We start from the raw sequence: 26,485 nt of genomic DNA on the forward strand, positions 1-26,485 counted from the left end.
ATATATGCCCAGTACCTGCCAACATGTTTGGAAAACATTTCGTCATTTCAAACCTGGATATTTAATATAAGTTTAGTTGCTTCTCCAAGAAACATTCCGATCAGTTATCTGGATTAACTTTGGTCTCCGATCGGTGTGGGATTTTTTTTTCTGATTTATAACCACGAGATCTGATACTTAACATAGGAAAATGGATCTTTTGTATATTTGTTTGAGCATCTTCCGCACAACAATCGGAATAGGGTACTTCGCAATCAAAGGAATTCTGAATCAACTTAATACGAGAAAGGTAATGATGTAAGCAGCATTTAGACTTGTAATATTCTATTACACTTAAACTATGAGTATCCTATATCTAACATGATCGTCTACGGAGTTGTAGGAGTAACCCCTACATGGGTGGGGTGCAGTGTGCCTCCAAAAATTGTTCTGTTTCCCTGCCCCCCTCCAAAATGTCAGAATGTTCTCTCTTTTTTTATAGAAAATAAGTTCCGCGTGGCCCATGGCTAGAAAAGCTTTGGCCCCCTATAAGTCTGCATGAGTGCATATATTGTCAGCCTGCTACACTAATATTACGTTACTAAATTTAAGATCTCGAGCTTCCAAACCAATCTAAAATAGTGAGCATGGATAAATGAACCTACCACACTTTCATAGCACACATATGTAGGCCTAGTCTAATTTGAATATAAGATTTTGAAGGTGAGCAAGAGTTCTTTAGTGCCATTCAGTGATTAGGGTAAGTAACAGGTGATTGCACCATTTTTTTTTTGGTCATGAGGAAAGGAACGGGTATTGGGAGGTGAACGTGGGGGGGGGGTGGGGTGGAGAGGTAGATATACTCCATAAAGTCTGGGGGTGGAGAGGTAGATATACTCCATAAAGTCTTTGTAAAGGATATTGCATTTGCATTTGAGTCAGTGAAAACATGTGGATCTGATGCGATGTTCTAAGTTAAGAAACGTAATCATCGATACTTCAAAGAGTCGGGAAAAAATCCATTTATTTCATGTGATCCTATTTCAGAAACGTAAGCTGGCCGTGCTTGTGATTACTGCGTGCTTTCTGGTGTGTTTCATGGTTCTACAACAGGAGGATACAGATACCATCGTTAAGCGAAGGCTTAATACATTGTACGCTAAATATAATCTTTCTGTTGATGATTTTGATAAATGGAATTATTCCAGCAGTGATCATTTATTCGACAATAGTGTATTGCGACCAGTAGCTAACAATTACACCCAGGAGCACGTGATAGCTATAAATGCACCAAGAAACAGTATAAATTTCCATTTTCAACCAGTCAAACCAGACGTCAAAAACTCAGTTAAAGATGTCTTAAGAAATAAAACGAAAGGAATAAGGCTAGGTGAGAAGGATATTAAAGATCTGCAATTAGTTGGACAAGAAAATGATGACAAACAGAAAACAGAAGATGAAGATATCAACACAGAGGACAAATCGAGCCCTGAACTAACAAAGGAGGAATTAGAGGAAGCAGTGGAACAATTTCAGGCGATGATTCCACCCGTTGAAGAAAGCGAGGAGGAGGATGAAACTGAAGAGGACAGGAAACCTGTCAAAAAGGTGAAAACAGTCGCAAAAAAACCAGGCAAGAAAGAAGCAAAGGTTCCAAAGAAAGTCGTCGCGCCAAAGAAAAGTACAAAAACAAAGAAAGTTGTTGCGCCGAAGAAACCTACTACGAAGAGAAAGGAAATTGTCCCACCAAAGAATGCTACAAAGAAAGTTGTCGCCGAGAAGAAAACTGCACCGGTAAAGAAAGTAGTAGTACCCAAAAAAGCTGACGCTAAGAAGACGAAGAAGACAGTTAAAGCTAAGGTACCAGCAGAAGACCCAAAGAAACCGAAAGTAGCTAGAAAGAAAGTTGAAACTCCAAAGAAGAAAGTCGCTAAGCCGTCTCTTAAAGATAAAGTAAAAGCAAAGAAAAAGACGAAAACATCGGTGAAACGTAAAGTAACGGACGAGCAAGGAAGAGAAATGGAGGAAGAACTGTATAAACTTGCACCAGAGGTAAGTTGGTAAATAAAACCACTAAACTGAACAGCTTTTATTGTACCTGATGTGCTGGATGGATTATCTGTTACAAGTTATTGATGATGCTATGACAAGTTATTGATGATGTTATTACAAGTGATTGATGATGCTATTATACAAATAATAAATGGTTATGAGTGCGATAGTGCAAATATTTCATGAGTTGAAAGATGGAATGTTCCATTCAACGAGGCGCAGTCGAGTTGAATGGAACAAATTACATCTTTCAACGAATGAAATATTTGCACTATTGCACGAATGGAAACCATTTATTATTTATTTTATACAACACCTTCAAATTTGGATATAATTGGATGTAAAATGCGCTCATGCAACAGATTGTTTTGAACAGACAGGTTTCTCTGCTCTCTTACCATTGAAAAAAGTGCTATCAAAAAAGTATAACACATGGTTCTATTTCATAGAGTGCAATAGAGCGGATTTTGCATGCAATCGACGAGCAATTGACCAATCAAATGGCCGAAATATAATTAGGTGTTGTATAATACAAGTTATTGATGATGCTATTACACGTTATTGATGATGCCATTACAAGTTATTGATGATACTATTAACAGTTATTGATCATGCTATTACAAGTTATTGATGATGGTATTACAAGTTATTGATGATACTATTAAAAGTTATTGGCGATGCTATTACAAGTTGTTAAGGTTGCTATCACAAGTTATTGATGATGGTATTACAAGTTATTGATGATAATATTAAAAGTTATTGATGATACTATTAAAAGTTATTGATGATGCCATTACACGTTATTGATGATGGTATTACAAGTTATTGATGATACTATTAACAGTTATTGATCATGCTATTACAAGTTATTGATGATGGTATTACAAGTTATTGATGATACTATTAAAAGTTATTGGCGATGCTATTACAAGTTGTTAAGGTTGCTATCACAAGTTATTGATGATGGTATTACAAGTTATTGATGATAATATTAAAAGTTATTGATGATGCTATTATAAGTTATTGATGATACTATTAAAAGTTATTGATGATGCCATTACAAGTTATTTATTTTGCTATCACAAGATGTTGATGATGCTATTACAAGTTATTGATCATGTTATCGCAGTTAATGATAATGATAAGTACACGAAGTTGTTGATGTCATTAGAAGTTATTGATGACGCTTTTTCAAGTTCTAATATCATTAGCATTCTGATAGCATTCTGATTAGCATTCGGATAACATTAGCGTTCTGATAACATCTAACATTGTAAGAAGTTGTTGATGATAGCATTCAATTGATTGATCATAGTATCAAATGCTATCTGAAATTTTGCTAATGTAGGGACGTTTAAGAAGGCGACACATTGTTCGTGTCTTGTAACTTATTTGTACACTTATTTGTAACCTGGGAGGGGGGGGGTGGTTAGTCTGCACGGAGTGGGTGGCTCCTCCTTCGTGCCCATCCTGGCTACGGGCCTGGTCATTATCTCACTGAAATGTTTGCTGATCTATTTATAGGTATTTGACTTTGTTCCTCGGGAATTCGAAGCGGACGTCTCCAGCCCGTGCTGGGTTGATGATGACGAAGACACGTGGTGTCTTCCATACTTCTACGTCATTGGTATGCCCGACTCTGGGTCTGAAAATCTTTGGCAGAAAATTCAGCAACATCCAGCAGTAGCGGAGACATCCATGTCAGGCTACCACTGGTGGAATAGACGGAGAGCGCGTAAGATGCATAACTCTATACGGTTATGCTAAAACTGTTTATACATTTATAAATATCTAACAGCTTCAGCAGCCGATTCATACGGAGATTACAGTAACTACTGTAAATCCTAAAGTTTTTTACCACAGTAAAAACTGGATCGTGCTGACAAATCTGATAAATCGGTAACATGTGCTATAAGGATTACAGTAAGAACTGAGGATATGTGTAATCCCAACAAATCCCAACAACTTGATTTGTTGGAATTACACATATCCTCAGTTCTTACTGTAATCCTAACACATGCTACCGATTTATAGCTCGATCCAGTATATACTGTGGTACAAAACTTTAAAATTTACAGCAGTAACTGTGTTCTCTGTGTGTATCGGGTGGCTTCAGCCCCAATCCTGATATGCAAGTTATGCTATGGTAAGTACATCAAATCCGCAGATTTGGAAGGTTGGTTCGTGGCGTTACTGCTTGGTCAAAACAAGGAAACATACTGGCATATAGTGGTCTAAATAGAGTCTGTTGCTTTTTAGTTTTGTTAAATACAATAAAAGACCTGCCCTTTTGAAATGGAACATCTTTTCGGATGAAGTAACTACTTTTCCCATCCCGAACCCAAGATGGCCGGGTCCAGGAGGCGAAGCCCACGGACTTTTTAGCATGTGGTGATGGTTCTTATTCTCTCATACCGACTATAAAGCACAATAACACATATCAGAAAACAGAATTGTGAAGTTCGTTTGCAGATATTTCTTGTTCTCTTGAAGTAATTAAGAGAACAGAAATACATTCCTGAGAGAAAATCAATCTCAGTGGATTGAGTTACAATGCCCTGCATACGAAGCTCTAGCAGTTTGTTAGTCAAATATTGTCCAAACCTGAGAAATGTTTAGACGTAAGAGGAAAACAGAGTGAACGGTTTTGTCTATATATATTTGTTTAATTTTTCTTACGTTCATGGTTGCAAAACCACGCAAAATTCGCCTTTTGGGTGGGGAGTGATACCCCACATCCCCGTATGTATACGCCCCTGAGTAGAACAAAGAGTTGATTTCGATTTAAGGAAATTTAATTGAAAGAATAGATGATGAGTCAGTTAGAAGGTTAAGTTTTTGGCGATTTATGCAAGATCTTAGGGGGCGGATTGTGTGTGTGTGAGAGGGCAGGGCGGGGATGGATGGGGGGTGGCGACATAGAGAGTTAATTGTTGATCGTGTGGGCTATATGTGAACACCGTCTCAACGAATGCATAAAGTACTGACAACTATTTTAATACTACATGGTAAATTAGAAAACATAACATTTGTAAATAAAAGACAGACATTTTATCAAAAGAGGGTGGGGGCAGAAAGGAACACAGCAGATTGAGAAACTGCTCCTGCCATTTTAATAACTAAGAAACATTTGTCTTTGCAGGTGAAAAAGACGTTCTTCTGGAATCTTTCCAATCTTATCTTGAACTTGGAGAAACTGTTATTGCGGAATTTGAGGACAATAACTTTGAGATGATATACGGTAAGCTTAATTGTTAGGCACATCACGTTGATATATCTCATGTTAACCGTGCCGTGGTTTCTTTATATATATATATATATATATATATATATATATATATATATATATATATATATATATATACATATATATAGCGGGAGGCCCGTGGTTCGAATCCCGGTGGAGGCTGAAAGTTTTTTCACTGTTCTTGATTTTCCAACTCATTACGATTTTCATTTATATACATATATATATATATATATATATATATATATATATATATATATATTTATTTTCTTTATTTATATATATAAATATATATATATTTTTTCTTTATTTATATATATATATATATAAATATAAATATAAATATATATATATATACGTGCGTAAAGTTGCCAAACAAACATTGCACGATATTTCGTTGCTAAATGTGCTAGATATGAGTGGTAAATACCACATGTTAGTTCTAATATGTCAATTTAGGTGTGAATTAGCGAATGTGCAGGTACTTTGCCCAGAAGTGTCCGTGAGAGATTCCTCAAACAAATTCTCATCTGCAGGTGACCATTCTACATCTTTATTCTGGGACAATGGCTGGTGGAATCAATATTACCCAGGCTTCCAGGAGGCACCCAGCCTTACCACAGCAGATATTTTAGCAACTGTTTACCCCAAAGCCAAGTTGTTGGTCATTGTGACTGAACCTGCAACGTCGTAAGTTCAAATACACTATCAATAACATCTCCAAGCTAGTACACTGTAAGAAATGTACGTAATTTTACAGGAGTTTTGCCGCGTGAAATAACAGTCGATCCTGTTTTTCTACGTTCTTACGGTATTTTACCCTAAAAGTACAGTGCTCAGACGAACAATTACGTAAACATGGTAAAATAACATTATATAATGTTAATGTATCGTCATCCACTGTTATTTAACATTAGCGTATCGTTATTGTGTAATTTAACTGTAGTGTGTGTAAATTTACGACACCTTTCTTGTTAATTCACGATGTAGTAACTTCAATTGACATTTGAAAGACGTAAAATGACGCAGAAATTGTAAAGTAACAGGCATTTCATCATCTTCTGTTAATTAACAGGGAAATATCAGAATCTTGTAAGTTTACGGTTGCAATCTGTAATTCAACACTGTGTTTTACGGAAAAGTATAAACATTTCAAGCAAGTATAGGCCTGTATTATATACACTTGCAAGACGTATAGGCCTATGCTAATGCAAACATCGTAGACCCCTTTCCAATGAGTCCCGATATTGTAGTGTTCAGTACAAAACCCCGCACCGAGTTCTAAAATTTCCTATACGCTTGTGAATTCAACTATGAGCTCTGTTTCGGTGGGGTTTTCACAGTTGTCTCCCCTAATCATGGAAAATCAGTTTTTGTACCGTATATTACCGATATGTAGTTGATGTTACTGTTATTGTGTTATTATCATGGGGGAAATATCCTGCTAACGTGTTGAAACAGTGATTCCGTTTACGGCAGAGGCGGCGGATATAGGTTGGCCACATAACCGGAATCCCGCCGCCATGGTTTACGGCACAAAAATACAGTGTTCAAGTAGAAGCATTAATAAGGTAAAAGGGCAACGTATAGTCATCTACGTAATGTAACTTAACGGTATACAAGTCGGTGCGGACTGGCCATACGGACACTTGGGTTGAATGTCCGGTGGGCCAGTGGGCTAGGTAAAAATGGGCTGGGTTGTGCCCCCCCCCCCTCTAAATTAAAGTTCTGTGTTGCCATAAGTCCTGTGAAATGTCATATCCGGTGATATAGGAGATATTTAGCCAAACAATTTGGTTGTAAGTTACGCGCCAACTCGAGTGGCGCTCCCCAGATAGTAAGGAGCTTTAGATTGCACGATGCGGACCTCTCTACGACGAAAAGACTTGCGTTCTGCGCAAGCGTCTACTTCACCATCTCGTTTTCCCTGAGATTTTACATCGGGTGTCAATTTTTACATTGTACTCAAAACGACAACTTGAGATAGCGTGTGACGTCATATGTCGTCTACTCTGACCAGGCCAAGATAACCACATGACTGTCATTTTCCCCGTAGTAAGAATCTTAAGCGCAAAGCCAACAGGACCATTGCGACGACGTACACTGTCGGTTTACTTCCCCGTTGCACTACTCCGCGCCGTGCAATCTAATTCTATATTGTCACGAATATGTAGCCCTCATCGGGTAGGTCACCTAACTTTTGCCTGACGGTATCACTGTAAAAATCCGTCACTAGCTGTTTCATAATATTGCGGCGTAAAATAACAACTGTTATTTAGCTTTCTTTTAGATATGTAACATAAACGTAAAGTGCTCAGACTACAATCACATAAATATAGTAAAATAACGTTAATTTATTGTCATCCTTGAATTGAAATACCGCTTGAATTTGTTGTGTATCAGTTATCATCACAACAAGTTTCAACTTGATATTACATTGGCTTTAGTCTCGCCTATTGGCTACGTTGATCACATGGTGTTATTGCGCCAACCAGGAGTCTTAACTAACTTCCTTTCGCGGCGTTTTTCCTTGCTATCCTTGGTTCGTATTACTAATGCATGCTTGCCTAGCCTGCGCCTCGCCGAGGCAAGTTACAACATGCAGAATCGGAACAGTACATACGTATGTATGTAGAGCGTGTACCAAATTACATCGAGTGCTGAGCGAGAACGAGTAAATGAACACGTACGTACGGACAAACGTAAATAAATGTGAGTGCTGTCAATGTCGTATCACTTCGTAGTTCGTCTTACATGAATATCCAAGTTTCAGATTCAGTTGGACAAGAATGCAGTGTCAAACAGGCAAGTGATTTATTGAATTTCCAAGATTACAAGCATGAAACCTGTATGTGATACTTGCAATTTGCAATGCAAGAATATCACACATTACGTTAATCACTGTAGGACCCATAGGCACATTCGAAACGCACGTTTTACTTGCTGCATAACTGGTTGTATTCGAACGTTTTATACATACAAAGCGTTAGTGTCACATATTGCAAGGAATCACACAGCAGCAAGCTATGATCAAGGGGATGGCCATGATGAAGGCCTAGGCTCATATCGAAATGTAGGAGTTGGTGTCAAGTGTATGCTAGCATTTTGCCAACACCAAAGCTCTGATATCAAGGAATTGATCTCTCACCTAAGAGGACATATTGAAAGTGGTTTAAAGGTAGATTGCCCATTCGAAAATTGTAAAATACAATTTGGCAATAAGAAATCATTTTCATCTCACTTGTCTCGTCATCATAGAAATTATAAAGTAGGTGATGTAGCCTCAAGGTATGTTGTGACTGTGAGCCAAGGCCCCACAGATGTGGTAGGTGAAGCCATATTCCCTATAGGCCTACATAATGAAGACAACTCTGACAGAAATGAATTAGATGAACAAGACTCTGTTGAAACTGAGCAGGAACAGGATCTCAAAAGTCGTACTAGTACTAGTAGTAGCCATGAAGGGGATACCGTCGTTTGTGGTGAAAACCCCTCTGAAAATGTAAAAGAATTTACACAAAGCGTTGCACTATTCCTGTTGAAACTGCAGTCCAAGTACTTGATTCCTAATTCAACCATTCAAGTAATTGTTGAACAGATGTGTTTCCTCAACCAACTTGGAAATGAGAATACAAAAAAATGTATTGTAACACAACTACAAACAGCTGGCATAGGTCTAGGCCTAGCTGATGAGAGATGTAATGAACTTGCTCAAGATATTATGACTGATGTTTCAGAATTAGGATGTTCTCTTGCACCTGCTAGTGATTCCCAACATTTTCAGTCTCCAGAATGTGGAAAACTGCGATCTGGATATATGAGAAAAAAATATTGGAAAGAGAACTTCAAATACGTGAGCCCAGAATCAATATATTTGGGAGAGCCAAATGGTGGCAAGAAGGAATATTGTCACTATGTGCCAATTTTGGAGACACTAAAACTCATGTATGAGGATAAATCTGTTCAAAACCATATCATACCAGTGGATAAGGAAAGAAGTGGGTATAGTGATATTCAGGATGGGAAAGTATTTCGGCAGAACACATTTTATCAAAGAAATCCAGATGCTTTGCAAGTTATGCTGTTTCAAGATGGGTTTGAAGTTGTTAATCCATTGGGATCTTCTAGAAACAAACACAAGATGCTTGGAGTTTATTGCACACTGGGTAATATTGATGCTAGATGTCGATCACAAATTGATCCTATACAGTTAGTTCTGTTATGTAAGGAAAAGACATTGAAAAAAATTGATTCTCAGAGGGTTTTTTCAAGGCTCATTACAGATTTAAAGCATTTGGAAGAAAATGGTATTGTACTTAAAAATGGTTATGTTGTTAAAGGGACTGTAGTTGCAATAATTGGAGACAATCTAGGATCCCATTATATAGGGGGTTTCTGTGAAAGTTTCAGTTCTCACTATTATTGCCGTTACTGCTTGCTTTCAAAGATAGAAATTGCCCAAGGGCTTCCTTACGTTGAAGGAGTGTATCGCACACGTGAATCATACAGGAGAGCTCTACAGTTGCTGGATGACGATGGTGAATCTGTGCACCATGAGGGAATTAAATTTGATTCTCTCTTTAATTCTCTGACATATTTTCATGTAGCCAGTCCTGGGCTTCCTCCATGCCTTGGCCATGATTTATTTGAGGGTGTTGTGGACTATGACATGGCCCTTTTTATCCAGTATTTTGTAGCTAAAGAGTGGTTCAGCTATGAGGAATTAAACAGAAGGTTGCAACTGTTTCCATTCAAAGGTCGAGACTCTGCAGATATGCTGACTAGTGCAGTCAAGCCTCAAGGAGAAAGGATTGGTGGACAAGCAGTGCAAAACTGGTATTTCTTGCGTTTTTTCCCCCTTGTTGTATACGGGCTAGTTCGTAACATAAAGGACCCAGTATGGCAGTTACTTCTGCAACTGAAGGAAATTGTTGAAATTATTGTGTCTCCAACTTTGCAATCATCTCAGGTAGCTTTTCTGAAAGTATTGGTAGAGGAATATCTTGAAGGGAGGGCCGACCTCTTTCCTGAAAGGAAGTTACGACCCAAGCATCATTTTCTACTTCATTATTATTACCTTATTTTCATGTTTGGACCTTTGATCAAGGTTTGGACTCTCCGCTTTGAAAGTAAACATTCTTTCTTCAAAAGATGTGCCAGATACTGTCAAAACTTTGTCAACATTACTTCAACATTGGCAGAAAGGCACCAATTACTGCAGGCATATTCCTTTCATGGACGTTTGTTTGCTGATGATGTTAAAGTAGCAAAAGGGATCCCATTCCACCCAGAGTTATATGCCGAAAACATCCAAAAAGCTGTTCTTGATTTTGAGTTGCCTACACAACAACGTCTTGTTTCTGACGAAGTTAGTGTGTTCTGTACAATTTACAAGAAAGACTTGTTTGTGATAATAAAGGAAGATGAGGACTGGACATTTGCTTGCATTATGCTTATATTGGTGGTAAGAGAAAAAGTTGTTTTTATTGTGCAGAAATACCAGACTACCCATGTGCATGAATATGGCTTATACCAAGTGAAAAACAGGGCAGCAGATTCAAACCCTGTTTCGTGTGTGGCATACTCAGACCTTCTAGATTATTGTCCTTTGTCAGCATACAAGGTTGATGGGCAATACATGCTTTCATTGAAAAACAAACCCACCAATATGTAGATTATTTTACAGGCTAGACAGTTCCAGCACGGCTTCTGACACTGATACTGATAGAGATACTGTAATAATATCAGACATAGAGAGAGTGTGCTGGAATAGTGTACCTGACATAAACGACGAGCAATTAAGAAGACTCTTGGCAAAATTAGAGGCAGCTGGTGTATTGACTACAGATGATCTGGAGTACATCAGAGAAGATGATATTTTGGGCATTGTCACACCCATCCAAGCAAGAAAACTGATCAAAGGATTTAAAAAAGGTAAGAACTTACTCAGTACCATCTGTTTTACCTTCCCCATCAACGCTGTAAAGTGAAAACAGTCTAAGAAAATATGCGAACAAATGTGACCTTGTAGATTTTCAATATAGCAAAACATTGCAAACTAGGCTACATGTCAAATTTATTCCATCAAAGTTCACTGAAAAGTTCATATTTTACGTCAACTGTACAGTCAGGGGTAAAGTGGATTAATTGACCAATCTGCACGCGCAACCAGCAAATTGGTGGTGACAAATGTCTATATTAGCAATTAAATCTGAGCACAAAAATCCTCACATATACTGACAGTAAGGTCCATGCCATATTTCCATTGAAACAGCTTGTGTGAAATTGTAATATTTTCATTGGACTAGTTTGTATTGCGCAACCGGTATAAAAAAACATGCAGCCTCCGAATTTTTGAATAAAACTTATATAAGAACTGCATTGTATTGATTAGGATCGTTACTATTTAACGTAAGTGTGTATGCAAACATGTATGGTTGTCCCACGGACAGTCTGCAAATAAATTTGTCCCAGCCTAAATTTACGATCCGAGGCAAACAGACAACAGCTACTTTTGAGCCCTGTATCTGTATACAAAAGTTACTTCCAGGTGGAAGGGCTTTAATCAGAAACCTACCTAAGTTTATATGTTGGAACTGTGTTCTAGCTTCAAACCTGCGAATGTTTGTAGCTTCGCGTGGTTATCATGTTTATAATGATAGTAGCATGGCATGTTGTATTCGTCACCCAGTATAGTCACATATTGCTGCTGTCTCTGTGCCTGAAACTACGTACCCCCTAGCCCAGCGTACAGTGCAGCTACTTGTACTGCGCACACCAGGAAAATAGCAGGAACTTTGAGGAATTCTAGTTAAAAATGTTAAGTTTGGTTTGAGCCACAGCCAATATTTAGCTAAGCCTAGGCTTAAATGTTACAGGCATCTAGCCTCTAGGCTTTACCTGGGCTAAAACAGCATTGTGTTGTTGCATGTAGCCTAGCTAGCTATAATACCTGGGCTAACCCTGGGTTAATTGTGTTACGGCATGTACTGCATGCACTAGTTACTGTATAATGTTACTGCACTGTTAGTGTTAGTGTGTTACACTATTATAAAAGCCTAAGTTGGGCTAAGAAGTCAAACCTACACCAAGCTTAGCCAGATATAGTGGTACAAATGCAAACCATTATCCCGCAACTGTTAGCTTGACAATTTGAATGTAGCTGGCTGCATTAATTGTGCACTGTCCATTCACTCTGTTGAACCATATTGGCTGGCAAAACGAACAAATTCTTAATCCTGGCTCACGTCAGTGCTGTATAGCCACAACCGACAGTGCGCAGTCGTACTGCGCGCATTAATATGCAGGGCCTTTAGCTGAATTAATATGTTGTGTTCTCAACAACACAGAATACATCTATTCCCTCTATTGTGTAGCTGCTTTTTTAGTGACTACTCTTCTAGAGATAATCCTAAACTGTACAACTACATAGCTATGCAGGGATGGATTATCATTCCTCTTGGCTTTGGGACTCCATTATCCCTAAATTGTGCTACAAGGGGCACATATATGATGGATTGCTACTGCATGGTTGGGAGAGAACTTTAACCAAAATTTAACATGATCACAATCTTGACAGGTTTATGATATTCAATGTTGTCACAGAATTTGAACCACCTGTTTTTGGTAATTTGTTAATTAAGGGGTTCCTACATATTCTCAAAGTCAGTAAATCAAGCTCTGTTAGCCTTTAACTAGCTGTGAATTTGTTGTTTATTTTATCAAAAGTACAAATCTGCTTACTTTTCCTAGTGCATGACTGCATGTACAAATGGCCCACAATGTAATGTATTGTATTCTTACATGCATGTGGACTTAGGGCCTGCAAGTTATGTAAATATTCAATTTTCACAAATTAAACTAAGGCTGAAGGAATATATGCCATGCATGGTGATGGCGCATGTTTGTATGCGTGGGTGTGTGTGACACCTTGCCTTGTAAACACGATATCACAAGAAGTGAAAATCGCTTGAACTTCAAACTTAGTATATTGGTAGCCTGTGGTGATTAGATAACCCTTAGTGTTTTTCATGGAGGTAAAAGGTCATTTGAGTTCAACAGCTCGGGTCAGCAGGGGTCAAATTGTGAAAACCATGTAAACACGATATCACAAGAAGGGAAGCTTGGACAGATCTCATATTTGGTATGGGGGTGTACCTCATTGAGTGCAAGAAGCCTATTGTTTTTGGTGGAGGTCATTTAGGTCAGCAGGGGTCAAAGTGTGAAAACTTTGTAAACACAATATCTCAAGAAGGGAAGCATGGATCAGTCTCATATTTAGTGTATAATTGTACCACATTAAGTACAAGAAACCTGTGGTTTTTGGTGGAGGTCAAGGTTCATTTCGGTTCAGCAGGGATCAAATTATGAAGACTTTGTAAACATGATATCTCAAGACGGGAAGCTTGGACTGATCTCATATGGTATTAGGTGTACCACATTGTGTGCAAGAGCCGTATTCTTTATGGTGGAGATCAATTGTCATTTGCAATCATCAGGGGTCAAATTTTGAAAAGCTTGTAACAACGATATTGCCACATGGGAAGCTTGGACAGATATCATTTGGTACTTAGGTGTATAGAGTGCAAGAACCTATTATTTGTGGTTGTTAATGGTCAGTTGTGGTCACACTGCTATTAAATATCTCAAGAATGGGAGTTGTCATTGTGAATGTATTGTTTATCACATCTCAATGCTTTATGCTGTATTACTAAGATCAAGTATGTTGTACACCCTCTCTATACAGTACATCAGTGCATGCAAGGCATTTTTACATTTTGGTTAAAATGGGCAATTGATCTTATCTTGTTCTTATTTGATCGTAGATGAAAGCTCATCAAATGCAGACTCATCACCATCGAGTAGTGGCCAGAGCCGCACTGCTAGCCGCTGGCAACCAAAGGAAGTGACGCTGTCTCTATCACCAGGTTCTACTTATTTTCTTCTTTTTTTTATTGGCTAATTTTGTCAGCCAAAGGATTCTGTGCAAGAGTTCGCAAGAGTTTTCAACACTTAATTGTGGTTTTGTCTGTGGGTTTTTATCCAATAATAACTTTTCTATGCTTGGAAACTCATTTACATGATTTCTAATGTGATAAACATTGTTTTTTGTATGCAGTCAAGTTGGTGCATGTGCTTGTCTGTATGTGAGGCCCTAGCTTGTAACCCAATATTTCAAGATATATAGGTAACTACAGTAGATTTCATATTTGGCATGTGGCTTCCCCATACCAGTGGCGGCGGAACCGGGGGGGGCTTGGGGGGGCTCAGCCCCCCCAATAAAAAAGTGTCATCCCAACCGCGTCTTCACGCCCCGTGAAAAGTGGAAGCAGTGAGTGTGAGTACCGGTAAGCGTAACACAACTTCGTCTTAGGCCAATGACTTGCCTCATTTCAGCCAGTTCTCCAACATCCCCTTACTTAGTGGCGGATCGAGCGTCCATATATACAGTCAGGGGCGGATGCCCCCCCCCCCCCTGACGGACTCAAATGGACTGCTGGCACCCTTTTCAGCTTTTCACTACTTTTTACTTATTCGCGATTTTTGACTATTTTATTGCGCTCTCATATACCTATTGACATTTGTCATATTCTGTCGGTGTATTTTCCGACAAAATGGCGACGACACCTATTTATTCTCCGTTTATCTGCAAATTAGCAAGGCCCCGGAAAGGGTCATTTCCTGCAATCTCGGGAGTATCTTTACTCAAAAATTTTCTGTACGCTCCGCGCCAACCTGTGGTGGCGCTCCGCTTAGATAGTGTCGAAAGCGCCCCTACAGACCATTCTTGCCCCCCCCCGACCAATACCCCTAGCCCCGCCACTGCCCTTACTACACTCAAAAACGTCTTTGCGAGTACACTACGAGTAATAGCTACTCTCTTAAAACACCATCGAATATACAAATTACAATGTTTTTACAGACTTTACGTGCAATCTGAGAAATTGCAGGCTTGAGACCCATATTTTAGGGCCAGGTATTCGCAGCATAAAACACTCGGGAAGTGCCGTTTCCGGCCATCTGGGGGTTTAAAAAAACCCAAAATTTTCTTGTACGCTCCGCGCCAACCGATGGTGGCGCTCCGCTTAGATAGTCTCCACACATTAGCCCCCCCAATAATTTTTCCGTTCCGCCGCGCCTGCCCCATACTACGGTAAGCACAAAAACCCTATTGTTTTGGTAGAGGTAAAAGGTCATGTGTGGTCAGCAGTGGTCAATTTGTGAACACATTGTAATCGTTAACACAGTATTTCAAGAATGGAAACTTGGATGCTATTAGGGGTTTGAATGTACGTTACATGATGTACAAGCACCCCATTGCTTTGGTAGATGTTCCACATTGAGTGTAAGAGCCTATTATTTTTGGTGCAGGTTAGAGGTCATTTGTGGTCAACAGGGGTCAGATTGTGAAAATGGTGTAACACAATATCTCAAGAAGGGAACTTGGTATGTAATTAGCCTTTGGGTGATGTAGCCCTTGTATTTTTTGAGATCATGAACAGAGGTGAAAGTTTGAACCTTGTAAATAAGATATCTGAAAAAGTAGAAGTTGCTCAATTGAACTTGAAACTTGCTTTATGTAGGTACCCCTTGGTGAGTAGATGATACCTCCTACTTGTATAAGGAGTCAAAGGCCTTAGGTAAACCCAAGACCCTTGCATTTCTCATCATTTCTGGTCAGCAGTGTGTCATGTAGGAGAACCTTGTAACAGTAGTTGCTGCTCATATTGGCAAGGAATCACCAAGTCTTTTGACTTTCAGGTTTATTGAATTGTCAATTGAAAGCATCTGTAAAGATACAGTAAATCTTTGTTTTTATATATTTTGTAGGTCAGCTTGTGTTGATTGATAAATGTGACAGCAATCTGCTTGTGGAAAGCAAACCTTATTGGCACTGTTTACATTTGAATGACTTATATCTGAGTTTGTGTGTGGGGAGGGGGACAAATCAATGTTTATACGAGCTTCCATATTCATCCCCTGTCCCATACTGAATTTTGTATGAGCTACATACTGTACTATTATTGATTCAAACATTCAATTGTTTAAATCTGCACATATTCTCTAATTTGTTCCTTGAATTACAGTTGAAGGAAGCAAGTCTGCCCCAAGTAAGGTAATAGATTTGGATATGATGTTGAATAGAATTCCAAGAAAAACAATACATATTTTGGAGAGAAATGAAAGACTCCCTCCAAGAATTCGTAAAGAGTTTGTGCGACTAGTGGTAGATAACATTATTGACTGCAAAGGAGCTACATACCCTAGAACAAGTGAGTTGCGTTTATATGCCAGCCAAATAGTCAGCAAGTATAAAACACTTGGAGACCATCTTGATGGAGTGGTAGTTGGAACAGGATACGAGAGCTTACTGAAACAATTCGTCAATCGAGTGGACAATCTTGGGAGATCTGTTGTTCAGGGATCACTGAAAAGAAAAGCATTGGCAGGATGCAAAAGTCCCAAAGAGAGACTAGCAGACCAGTACGGGTGTGTAAATTGGCAGCCTGAGTCATTGCCGGAGGGTGAATCGGGGGAATCTCAAAGAAAGATTATGAATGAGCTGAAAAGCCTGTGGGAGTCTGGGACTGGAAAAACAAAGGATGTAAAGAACAAAATGATACACACATATGCTACACAAAGAAAGGACATTAATGAAAAAGACTGTGTTCTGACAGATATCATAGAAAACTGGCCTTTTTTGTTTGAGGAGGAGTACTTGCTGGCTCACTTCAAGAAACTTATGGGATTTGACATCATGGAAAAAATGTCATCTAACTTTGAGCATAGAGTTCCAAAGCTTTACAGATACTTTCAACAAGTAGCCAAGCCAAAGATTGAAGCAACCCACAAAAAGATACAAGATGCAGTTGACAAGAAAGAAGACAATAGCCCTCAAGTAATGGGACTGCTAATGCTTCTGAGCGAGCACCTAGGAGAGGATCTGGGAGAGCATGTAAAGAGTACTGACAAGGTAAGCAAGGAACTGTTTTTCATAATTTCAAAACTGTTATTTTCCTTACTCATTACCGGCAACTAGCTTCCTCTAGTATGTTATGCCTCAGGTAAGGTAGCGTGCCCAGAGACCAGCAACCAAGAGAGGGGTGGATTTAGGGACTATAAAACTAGAAACAGTTGTGCACCAATGGGGCTAAGTGTTTGTGAAAACAGTCTGACGGGTTTTACTCAAACATAAAGACAATTGATCATACAGGGCCTCCTCATAGGACATGCACAATTTCTACAGATGCTCTTGAATTGTTTTATGTAAAAATCAGGCCTCAGTTTTATAAAGCATCTTATGCTCTAATTTGATTGAATTTGTTGCCAATATTTCATTTTAACCTATCTTGCCTTTTTCCCACTGCTGACCATTGACTGTATCAATTTTCTTCAGGAAAAGAGTGCTGACACATGCATTGAGGCCATGGACTTGCAAGGCCCTGTTGTTCTGGTTGCACATGGTAAGTGTTGTTTGTTTTGATTGTTCATGCTACTCCATAGTGCACTGATCAGTGACTAATTACCACACTAAATACGCTACTGGAATTGTTCCAACAAAAAATATGTCTACGTAACCATTCATTTATGTCAATATCAAAATATGGTACGTACAACCATGCAGTTTACTCAGGACTGCATCATGATTGGACACCATGCATGTTGGGTAGTGTCTGCAAAGGTCATACAGTGGTCAAATATATAACTTTATACTTACTGTAAATTCCTTGTGTGTGTATTCATCAAGCCATGCTATTTATAAAATTGTATGCTTTGCCCCATCAATCTCTGATGCTTTGTAATAGGACTGGCAAATTAAAGGTAGTCAGGACTCGCCCAAAGGCAAAATGATAACAGGGCCATCACCAACTTTCTCTTGTCCGCAACCCAAAGTTCTATCTAAGCTCCGCCCATTATTTACGTGGGTCTGCACTCTTCCCATTGCAACTATCTGTGAAGTCCCTCCCATTGTTTACAACTCACTCTCATCCAAGTAAACATTGACCAAGCCAGATCTGGTTTCACCCCCTGGTAAGCATCAGCAGGCCTTGTCCTTAGCTCCCCTTAGGGCAATAGAAAAAGTTCTGCAAGTCTCTTCTTTGGACCTGACAACTAAATAATTATGACCAAAGCTTACCAGACTCACCTAACATGGTATGTACACAGTACTACACACTAAAGCTGTAATTGACACCTTGTAGTACAAAGTTTATATGCTGGTATGATTTGCACAATGTAGAAATGCATGCAATTTCTGATAATTCAATATTTTCTTTTCAAAGGGAAAGTACTGACAGCAACTTTGTTTTCTCTCGCCATTGGAGGGAAAGAAACGACTAAAGTAACCAATCCTCTATCGGGTGTGTGCGTATGGTTTGCAGCTTATTATGTCTTCAACCTACAATATCCAGAAAAGGCGCCGGCACTCTTGGAATTTATCCAACGGTGAGTAGTTATATTGTAGTCAAGGACGACCACTGCCTCGTCTAAGCGTCAGGAAATAATGGGGATTGTAATTATTGTGCAATCCTAGGAATCCCTGTAAGCTTTACATGTCCCCACTCTTGGGCAAATTGCCCTTATCTCACAAGCAGTTTCCCCATATCAAATTGCACTACAATCCGACATAACAAACTCTCCACCAAAATCCACAAAACTCTCACCACAAATTCACTCCACCATCAAGTCCCAGAGTTATGAAGGTGGGGTATTAAAAACCATTAAAATTCCCTACCCTAGAGTGGACAATGCAACTGGTAATACGGACCAATAATGCCACTAACATAGAGGTCATGAAGGAAGTATACTTTGAAAGTGCATAACCATCAAATCGTTTGCCCTATCCACTTTAGGTGCAACATCTTTAATCAAGTTAAACATTTTTAGACTATACTTCAAAATGTTATTGCGTCCTGATGAATTTGGATGATATCTCGCTCAATATTTGAGTATGGAAGACTCAAAAAACGCAAATGTTTAAACTCAGTAAAAGTGTAATTACCAGATCCATAAACAACTATTTTCTGTAACACATGTACTTTATCCCAAAATACCATGCTGCAAAATGCCAACCTGCCTATGGCCATCATGGACAATTGATTATAAAAGGTTTCCAATCCTTACTATAATACATGCATGGGTATTTTACTATATTGTTATTATTATATGATTATATATAATTTTAAAGTTTTCATCCAACATGAGGAGATACCATTGCATCCAAATATTTTGAAATTGCCCAAGTACTCTATAGTGATGCATTTGTGGTGTTGCTTGATTAAAAAATAAATACTGAATAATGATTTTGTGTTTCCTGCAGGATCTTCCTTGGAATCAACCCGGACTGTGGGACTAAGAGACAAAAGATGAAAGGAAAAAAATCTGCTGTCAACCCAGTAGTGCTTAAACTTGCAGGCGAGATGAGTAACTTTGAAAATGACTGGGCATTGTAGGTCGCAGAATGGGATACATCCATCATGGTTACAGAACACTCTCAAAACTTTTTTTCGCTGGATCAAGTTTGTATTTAAAGTTATAACACCTCTGTTTTTCAGTACTTATAGAGGTGGTTTGTCTCAGATATTAGGGTAAAAAGCCACACATTGTGTGCTACACAGATTTTGATTGCTTGTTTTATTTATTTGGTTTGTTATTTACTTTTCATTTTTGTCCTGTTTCCATAAAGCTTGTAATTGTTTGGAAAAGTTTAAGTAAGTAATGGTGTGCTATTGCATACATGTGATTTTACCTAGCTGGTTACTTGAATAGACAAGTTTTTTTCCAATTCTATAACTCCTAAAGTGATTTATGTGAAATCAGTATTGCTTCTAGGAAAGATGTTAGATCATGAATCTGTTATTTAAGCAGATGTATGTGGTTTTCTATTCTGGATATACACAATACTGTTACAAATACAAATTTGCACTAAAATATTTCAGAAAGTTCTAGTTGAAGAAAATTTTGGCAGCTATGACATGTGTTTCTGATATCAAGACATTTCTGAAAGGTGAAATCTGGTTATGGGGCTACAGTAGGATTTCATTTTTATGGAGATCATGCACAGACCAAAAATAATCTGGCTAGCCTATCTTTTGATTTGAGAAATTCCTTGTCCATGTTAAAAATGCTAAATTTTAGCATAATTGATTTTATGTAATGTTTTTTTGATAAGTTGCTGTTAAAGCAAAGTTAGTATGGGGCAGTCCTTGGTTTCTGATGTCTTTGCTATTTCACAGCAGCATTTTCAAGCTGGCATACAAAGTATGTAAAAACAAACTATATTAAGGTGTTAAATCAAGTACAATATCTTTTATGAAATTCATTTCACCGTTAACACTGCCTACAAATTGACTTGCTTTGACATATATCTGTTCATTTACAGGAGGTATTTGCGATGGCATTGTAAGTGTCAGTACAATACCGTGTTTCAGGATGTTTTCATTGTTATTTCTATGTTCCTTTCAGTTAATAAAGGTTATATGAAACATTTACTCACAGTCCACATGTTTTTTTTAATAGTACATGTCTGCTAGTTCAAGTCACAGCTAGTAAATGAACTTCACGAAACGTTTTTATACAGTCTATGTTATTTTACAGTATAGTACCGTCCGCCAAAGTAACAGTATAATACCGTTTTTTTACAGATTTATTTCAGTAAATATACAATGGGAAACGTTTTTTCACGGTCCGTGTTATTTTACGGTGGACTACCTTCCGCCAAACTGACAGTAAAATACCGTTATTTTGCAGATTTATTTCAGTAAATATACGATGGGAAACGTTTTTTCACGGTCCGTGTTATTTTACGGTGGACTTCCTTCCGCCAAACTGACAGTAAAGTACCGTTTTTTTACAGATTTATTTCGGTAAATATACGATGGGAAACGTTTCCTCACGGTCCGTGTTATTTCACAGTGCCGTTTTTTTACAGAAGTGAGATGTTGTAAATTCACGACGGGAAACGTCGTTTCACAGTCAATGTTATTTTACGGTAAACTACTGGCGTCCAAGACTGCCAGTAAGTTACCGTTTTTTTACAGATTTATTTTTTACAGTGTACCATTTATGGGCAATATTTAGGGTGACGATATTCTATGCACATTACTAAAGTTACCCAACATTGAGCCTGATCATGTGTAGTATTTATACCCTCTCCGAGGGACCGATGCTACTCATTGACATAACATCACCATGATTGTACGTTACAGTCTCGATGTAAGGGGAATGGTGTTGAGAATGGATTAAGTTCTTTGGTTTTCGTGCATGCCCTGGCTCTATCTTTCGTAACTTTTCTTAAAAACAAAACTGTAGCTTGCCTACTCCAAATATAATGTTTAATAATAAAGTTATCATAGTAACATATATTGTATCTACGCCAGTCCTGTTGGTCTCAAGCGGTGGTCCGCAACCTATGGGTTGTGAACCAATACTTGGGTCGCAAAGGATTTTCAATGGGTCGCGAGAACGTTTCAGGAACCGCGGAGAAAAAAATGTTAACTTATGTTAAGTCAAGCCATCTTTACAAATTGAATACGGTGGCACTGTTTGCCAATCCCAGGATTATACATTGTCGATTCTTCAAGTCCACATCGACGACCATGTGGCATGAAAACAGACCCAACTATCGCATACGCAATCATATTCAAGTAGCATTGGGATGATAAATTAAACAGGGGGGGGGGGGGTAGGGGGCGTGGTTGTGAGTGTCGTGGCCGCAAAACGTTTTGAATCTCTGCTCTAAAAGACATTCACAAAAGTAACCCGCTACTAAGGTGTCATTTAGAAAATCAAATTCACATATACGGTGGCGTAATATTCAATAAATTTACGATCGTTACGGTACACATTAAAGTCACGTCCATGACGTAAGTCCCTAAACAAGAAGTATATTTAACTAATCTAGCTAGGTAAGGTATCCTTCATTATCACGTTCCAGATTGTTTGCAAACCGTAAAAAGAATCGTGTAAATATGATGATTATCAGTACAGTTTATATCAATACAAGTATCTCGGAAATATGCTATCTGTGATGTATAGAACCATGCACATGTGGTTCAGGGTTACATATAACAGGGTTAACGTACCACTAATGGTAACGATTGATTGGAGTGAGGGTAAGAGTAAGGGTAATGATATTAGGCTATAGGAATAAAGGCAAAATTTGATGGATTGATCATAATATTCCTGGAAATTTATTTATGGTCCTGTAAGTATGACGCATTATGGTGTGTTTATCTGCGAGGTAGTGAGGCGGAATGGTAGTGTGCCATTGTGTCGATGCGTTTAGTGCTGGGGTAGGTGCATGTGACTGGCAGTGTTGTGGTGCACTATAGCTGTAGTGGAAGTGGTACATGTGTAGTGGCAATAGCAGCTATAATACTGAAACGTTAAACTTCCTTCTCTGAGGACGCAATGGATCCTACATACACAAACGGTACACTAGCATGCATCGACAGCTTGCTTATTGCAGTATTACATTATACAGTGGACCATAAGACACTAAAGTTTCAGCAGTCTGACAGATTGACGCTTGCAACCTTTATAATCTTCATAAACCTACTGCATATTAGTTATTATCCCGTACATGTCATCATATTTCCATTCTAAATAACGTTTACAGAATGCAAATATGCAGAAACAATCATTCTGAATAGAAAAGAGTAAATGACAGACCAAGTAAATACTCAAATGGATTCAAAAGGATTGTTTATTTAACTCTCTACTTGAAAGTTGGTATACTTACATCTTTACTGTTATGTACTTAACGTGATAAACTCTCCAAAGACGGGGCACAATTATACAAACAATCAGTAAAAAAAAAGGGTATAAATATATCAGGGAGCTGCTCCTGAATACATATATAGGCGATCAATTCGGATACGAATACGAGGTCACATTAACTTATAGTTGGTAAATTTGACTTTCTCGTGTAAAACTAGACTGTCTGGATCGCAGCAGTGTCTGTTATAGAAAATAAATAAACACAATGACAAAAGTGGTAGTGGCACATGATGATACGGGTGAATTGTGAGGAAAATTGGTTTCCGCGATAAATTCGGTGTCATCGGAACAGGCTGAGGGGGGAGGGGAGGAGAGAGGACGAGAAGGAAGAGGGGGGCGGGAGACTGGAGTGATTGAGAGTTCTAGGTTGTCACGTGTTTGTTAAATGAAATGTTGAGGAAGGTTATATTTTGTAAACAAAGCTATCGCACTGCTAAATATTTGCCTGAAAAATAAGAACAAAAACGGACGTCCTTTCAATCGCCCTTTACTTCCCCTCTTCTGCATACCGGCTTACTTATTTCATAGGAAATTTTAAATTTTTTTTTGCTACCACTTGATGTCGAAAAAATGATAGGATAATTATGATGCTAATACCCCCCCCCCCCTCTTCCCCAAAGAAAAAAAAGTGTTTAGTATACATTCATATGAAACCCAAAGCCAGTTATGAATATGAATATAATGAATTACTTTATTTAATTTTCTTTTGAAGGATTTACCTGAATTATGTAATTTTGAAGGGTGAGGAAGCCACACCAGATGACTTCGACGAAAGAGTCGCAAATTCGATCGACATTTTCGAAGAATGCTTGCAGAATAAATCGCCGCGTACATGTCTTTACGAACCATATAATCCTCAGGATAAAACAATAGTACGTCTATAAATATATATATATATATATATATATATATATATATATATATATATCTGTATGAGCCGAAACTATCTATTCGATATTTTTTTTTCTCGATAACATTAAACACTAAGATCCCTTAACGATGCAGTTTATAAGTATGACTAGTCAATCATATTTAATTTTATATACAAGAACAATTAAAACATAGTGTGGTATTTAATATGATTGATATTAGCATGAACGAGTGCATGAGAGACGAAATTTGTAGTTAATATACTTAATCTTGATCTAGTATAACCCCTCAATGAGTTTATTCAGTTATTGTTATGTTAGTTTGAAATTATAAATTTAAACAAATGAGAAAGTAATTACAAGTTTTAATCGGAATACCTTGATAAGCAAAATATTTTTAAATTTGTAATCAACAAAAGCACAACATCAAGCGAACGTTTCTAGGAATTAAATCCGCTTGAGTGACTTATTTTTAAGCATTTTGTATGATATTATTACTTCCGCAGCATCTCAATTGGGGCCTTTTCTATCAGTATTTCGATGACTGGTTAAAAGCTTTTCCACTTACCCAATTTCATATCATCGAAAAGAATAATTTTGAAAAGAACTGTCTGGTGGACTTGCCGAAGATATTTTCATTTTTAAACTTAGGTAAGATTTACAGAAACATTTTGTGTTATGTAATTTAGTAAATATCCGTGAACAATGTCTGCTACTGTACAAAACACCAATTCAGTCAAAATCATCATCATTTTTTGATGGGTATAGAAAACAGGCCGAATTTAATATCTTTGTACTATGTATTTAGTGAAATGGTATAGCTGTAAATACTACAATGGTGTCGGTAGTGGGATGTCGAAGGCCGTAATGTTATGTTACCTGTTATGTTGTGACATTGTGTGTCGGTGGTTGGAGATTAATGGTAGCATATAATTGCTCTCTTGAAACGACATGGGGTCTGTTGGAGAAGTTGTATAAATAAAGGTGCATGCTTATTTGATTACGCAACCACGTATGAAATGACTTCAATTGATGAATGAATCATTGTTTTCGCGTTCTGATATTGTTATATTGATGGTGAATGTGTCTTTGTGGTGTAAGTGGGTTGTTGGCAAGCTGTATAGAAATATAAATGATAGTTTAAATGATGATGGGATATCAATAATGGTGTAGGAAAGGTGTTCAGCAACCATTCACTTAAAATACTCAACATCAATGTAGGAATTGGGCGGCTTTAGTTTTCATTATTCCTGCATGTTAGTAAGCAAAAAAAATGGAATAAGTAAATAAAGGATAGAAAATCAATTGCGTAATTCCAAAAAAGGGGGTACAGGTGAACAGACTCACACTCCAGACGAGGGACAACGAATATCTTTAATCCAGAGGAAAAGAACAAAGGAACGGAGGTTTACGTATAACATATAGGATAGAGTATGCTTTTCTTTTTGAATTAATTGTTTGTCTAATTGTTGTATGTTTTTTGTCAAACAGAGAGACTAAGCATGCGCAAGATAAGGGAGATATGTCAATCAAAGTCAAATTTGTTCAGAGTAGCACCTGCCGACAGCGAACCAATGGATAAAGGTACGAAGAATCTCCTGGAATCGTTTTACGCGCCGTACTTCGACAAACTTGATGAGGTTCTTCAAAATCACTGAGCAAGTTAAAGAAAACACAAAAAACAACAACAAAAAACAGCTGCAGCAACAAAGAAAGAAAAAACAGAAGAATAAATGGATGTTAGGAGATTGTTGATGAAGAAAGGGACACTTCTGGTGGTCTAAGCAGACTACAGGTACAGGTAAATACATATACATTATATGTGTAATTTGTGAAAAGTTAATTTTTCTAGGGCTGTTTGGGATAACTCTGGCAAAATTCTATAACTTGTTATATATTTTTTTTAAATAATTTTGATTACATCTTGTCATTAAATAATTTTGATTACATTTTGTCATTAAATAATTTTGATTACGTCTTTTCATTAATTCCCTTGGTCCAATGGGGTTCATTATACTAGAGCAGTGGCGTATAGGAAATAATCAAATGGTGACGGGTAAGAAGGCTGCGGATGGGTTTGGGGTATTCCACGGAAAAAGTTTTAGATGCTACAGTGGCCCAAATGGGACGTTAAACATGTTTTATTCTTGACATTTGGTCTCCGAATTTGTCATTTTTCCCCTCTACATTTTGACTACTTTCTCACAATTTTGTATTCTTTCTACGAAATGCGTGAAAATTTCATCTAATGATTTAACATTTCTTCTCAAAGTTGTGGCTTTTAAATCAAAATTTCGACTTGTTCCTGGAAGTATCGGCTTTATACCAAATTTAAAAAAAAAAAATAGTCAAATTCTGAACATTTGATATCATATTTAAAACGTTTTCTCGACCATTTTGTTATGATAACAAGTCCAATCAGTATCGTCAAGTATAAATTCCGACATTTCATTCGAACTGTCGACTGTTTTATCTGCAACTGTTGATAACTTTAGCTCAAAATTTACACTATATTTGCAAAGTATGACCTGTCAAATGAGGAAGGGGTGGGTTGGGG

At 37.9% G+C, this 26,485-nt stretch overlaps 2 protein-coding genes across 4 annotated transcripts; both read left to right on the top strand.

The window, feature by feature from the left end:
- Nucleotides 1-26,468, top strand: LOC139975195 (uncharacterized). Of its 2 annotated transcripts, none has more exons than XM_071982889.1 (8): nucleotides 1-297; nucleotides 1,027-2,031; nucleotides 3,556-3,766; nucleotides 5,174-5,272; nucleotides 5,815-5,968; nucleotides 23,772-23,931; nucleotides 24,435-24,579; nucleotides 25,420-26,468. In XM_071982889.1, the coding sequence occupies exons 2-8, from the start codon at nucleotides 1,078-1,080 to the stop codon at nucleotides 25,584-25,586; spliced, it is 1,890 nt and encodes a 629-aa protein (XP_071838990.1). In that variant the 5' UTR covers nucleotides 1-297; nucleotides 1,027-1,077; the 3' UTR covers nucleotides 25,587-26,468. The 2 variants fall into 2 exon arrangements, with proteins under 2 accessions (XP_071838990.1, XP_071838989.1); XM_071982888.1 differs by having other exon boundaries at nucleotides 1-289.
- Nucleotides 6,236-20,768, top strand: LOC139975194 (uncharacterized). Of its 2 annotated transcripts, XM_071982887.1 has the most exons (8): nucleotides 6,253-8,083; nucleotides 10,036-10,114; nucleotides 10,965-11,212; nucleotides 14,104-14,205; nucleotides 16,366-17,252; nucleotides 17,676-17,742; nucleotides 18,562-18,724; nucleotides 19,599-20,768. In XM_071982887.1, the coding sequence occupies exons 1-8, from the start codon at nucleotides 8,068-8,070 to the stop codon at nucleotides 19,729-19,731; spliced, it is 1,695 nt and encodes a 564-aa protein (XP_071838988.1). In that variant the 5' UTR covers nucleotides 6,253-8,067; the 3' UTR covers nucleotides 19,732-20,768. The 2 variants fall into 2 exon arrangements, with proteins under 2 accessions (XP_071838987.1, XP_071838988.1); XM_071982886.1 differs by having other exon boundaries at nucleotides 6,236-10,114.
- Nucleotides 26,469-26,485: the final 17 nt, after the last annotated feature.

The sequence above is a fragment of the Apostichopus japonicus genome, chromosome 10, assembly GCF_037975245.1.
Source record: "Apostichopus japonicus isolate 1M-3 chromosome 10, ASM3797524v1, whole genome shotgun sequence".
NCBI lineage: Eukaryota > Metazoa > Echinodermata > Holothuroidea > Aspidochirotida > Stichopodidae > Apostichopus > Apostichopus japonicus.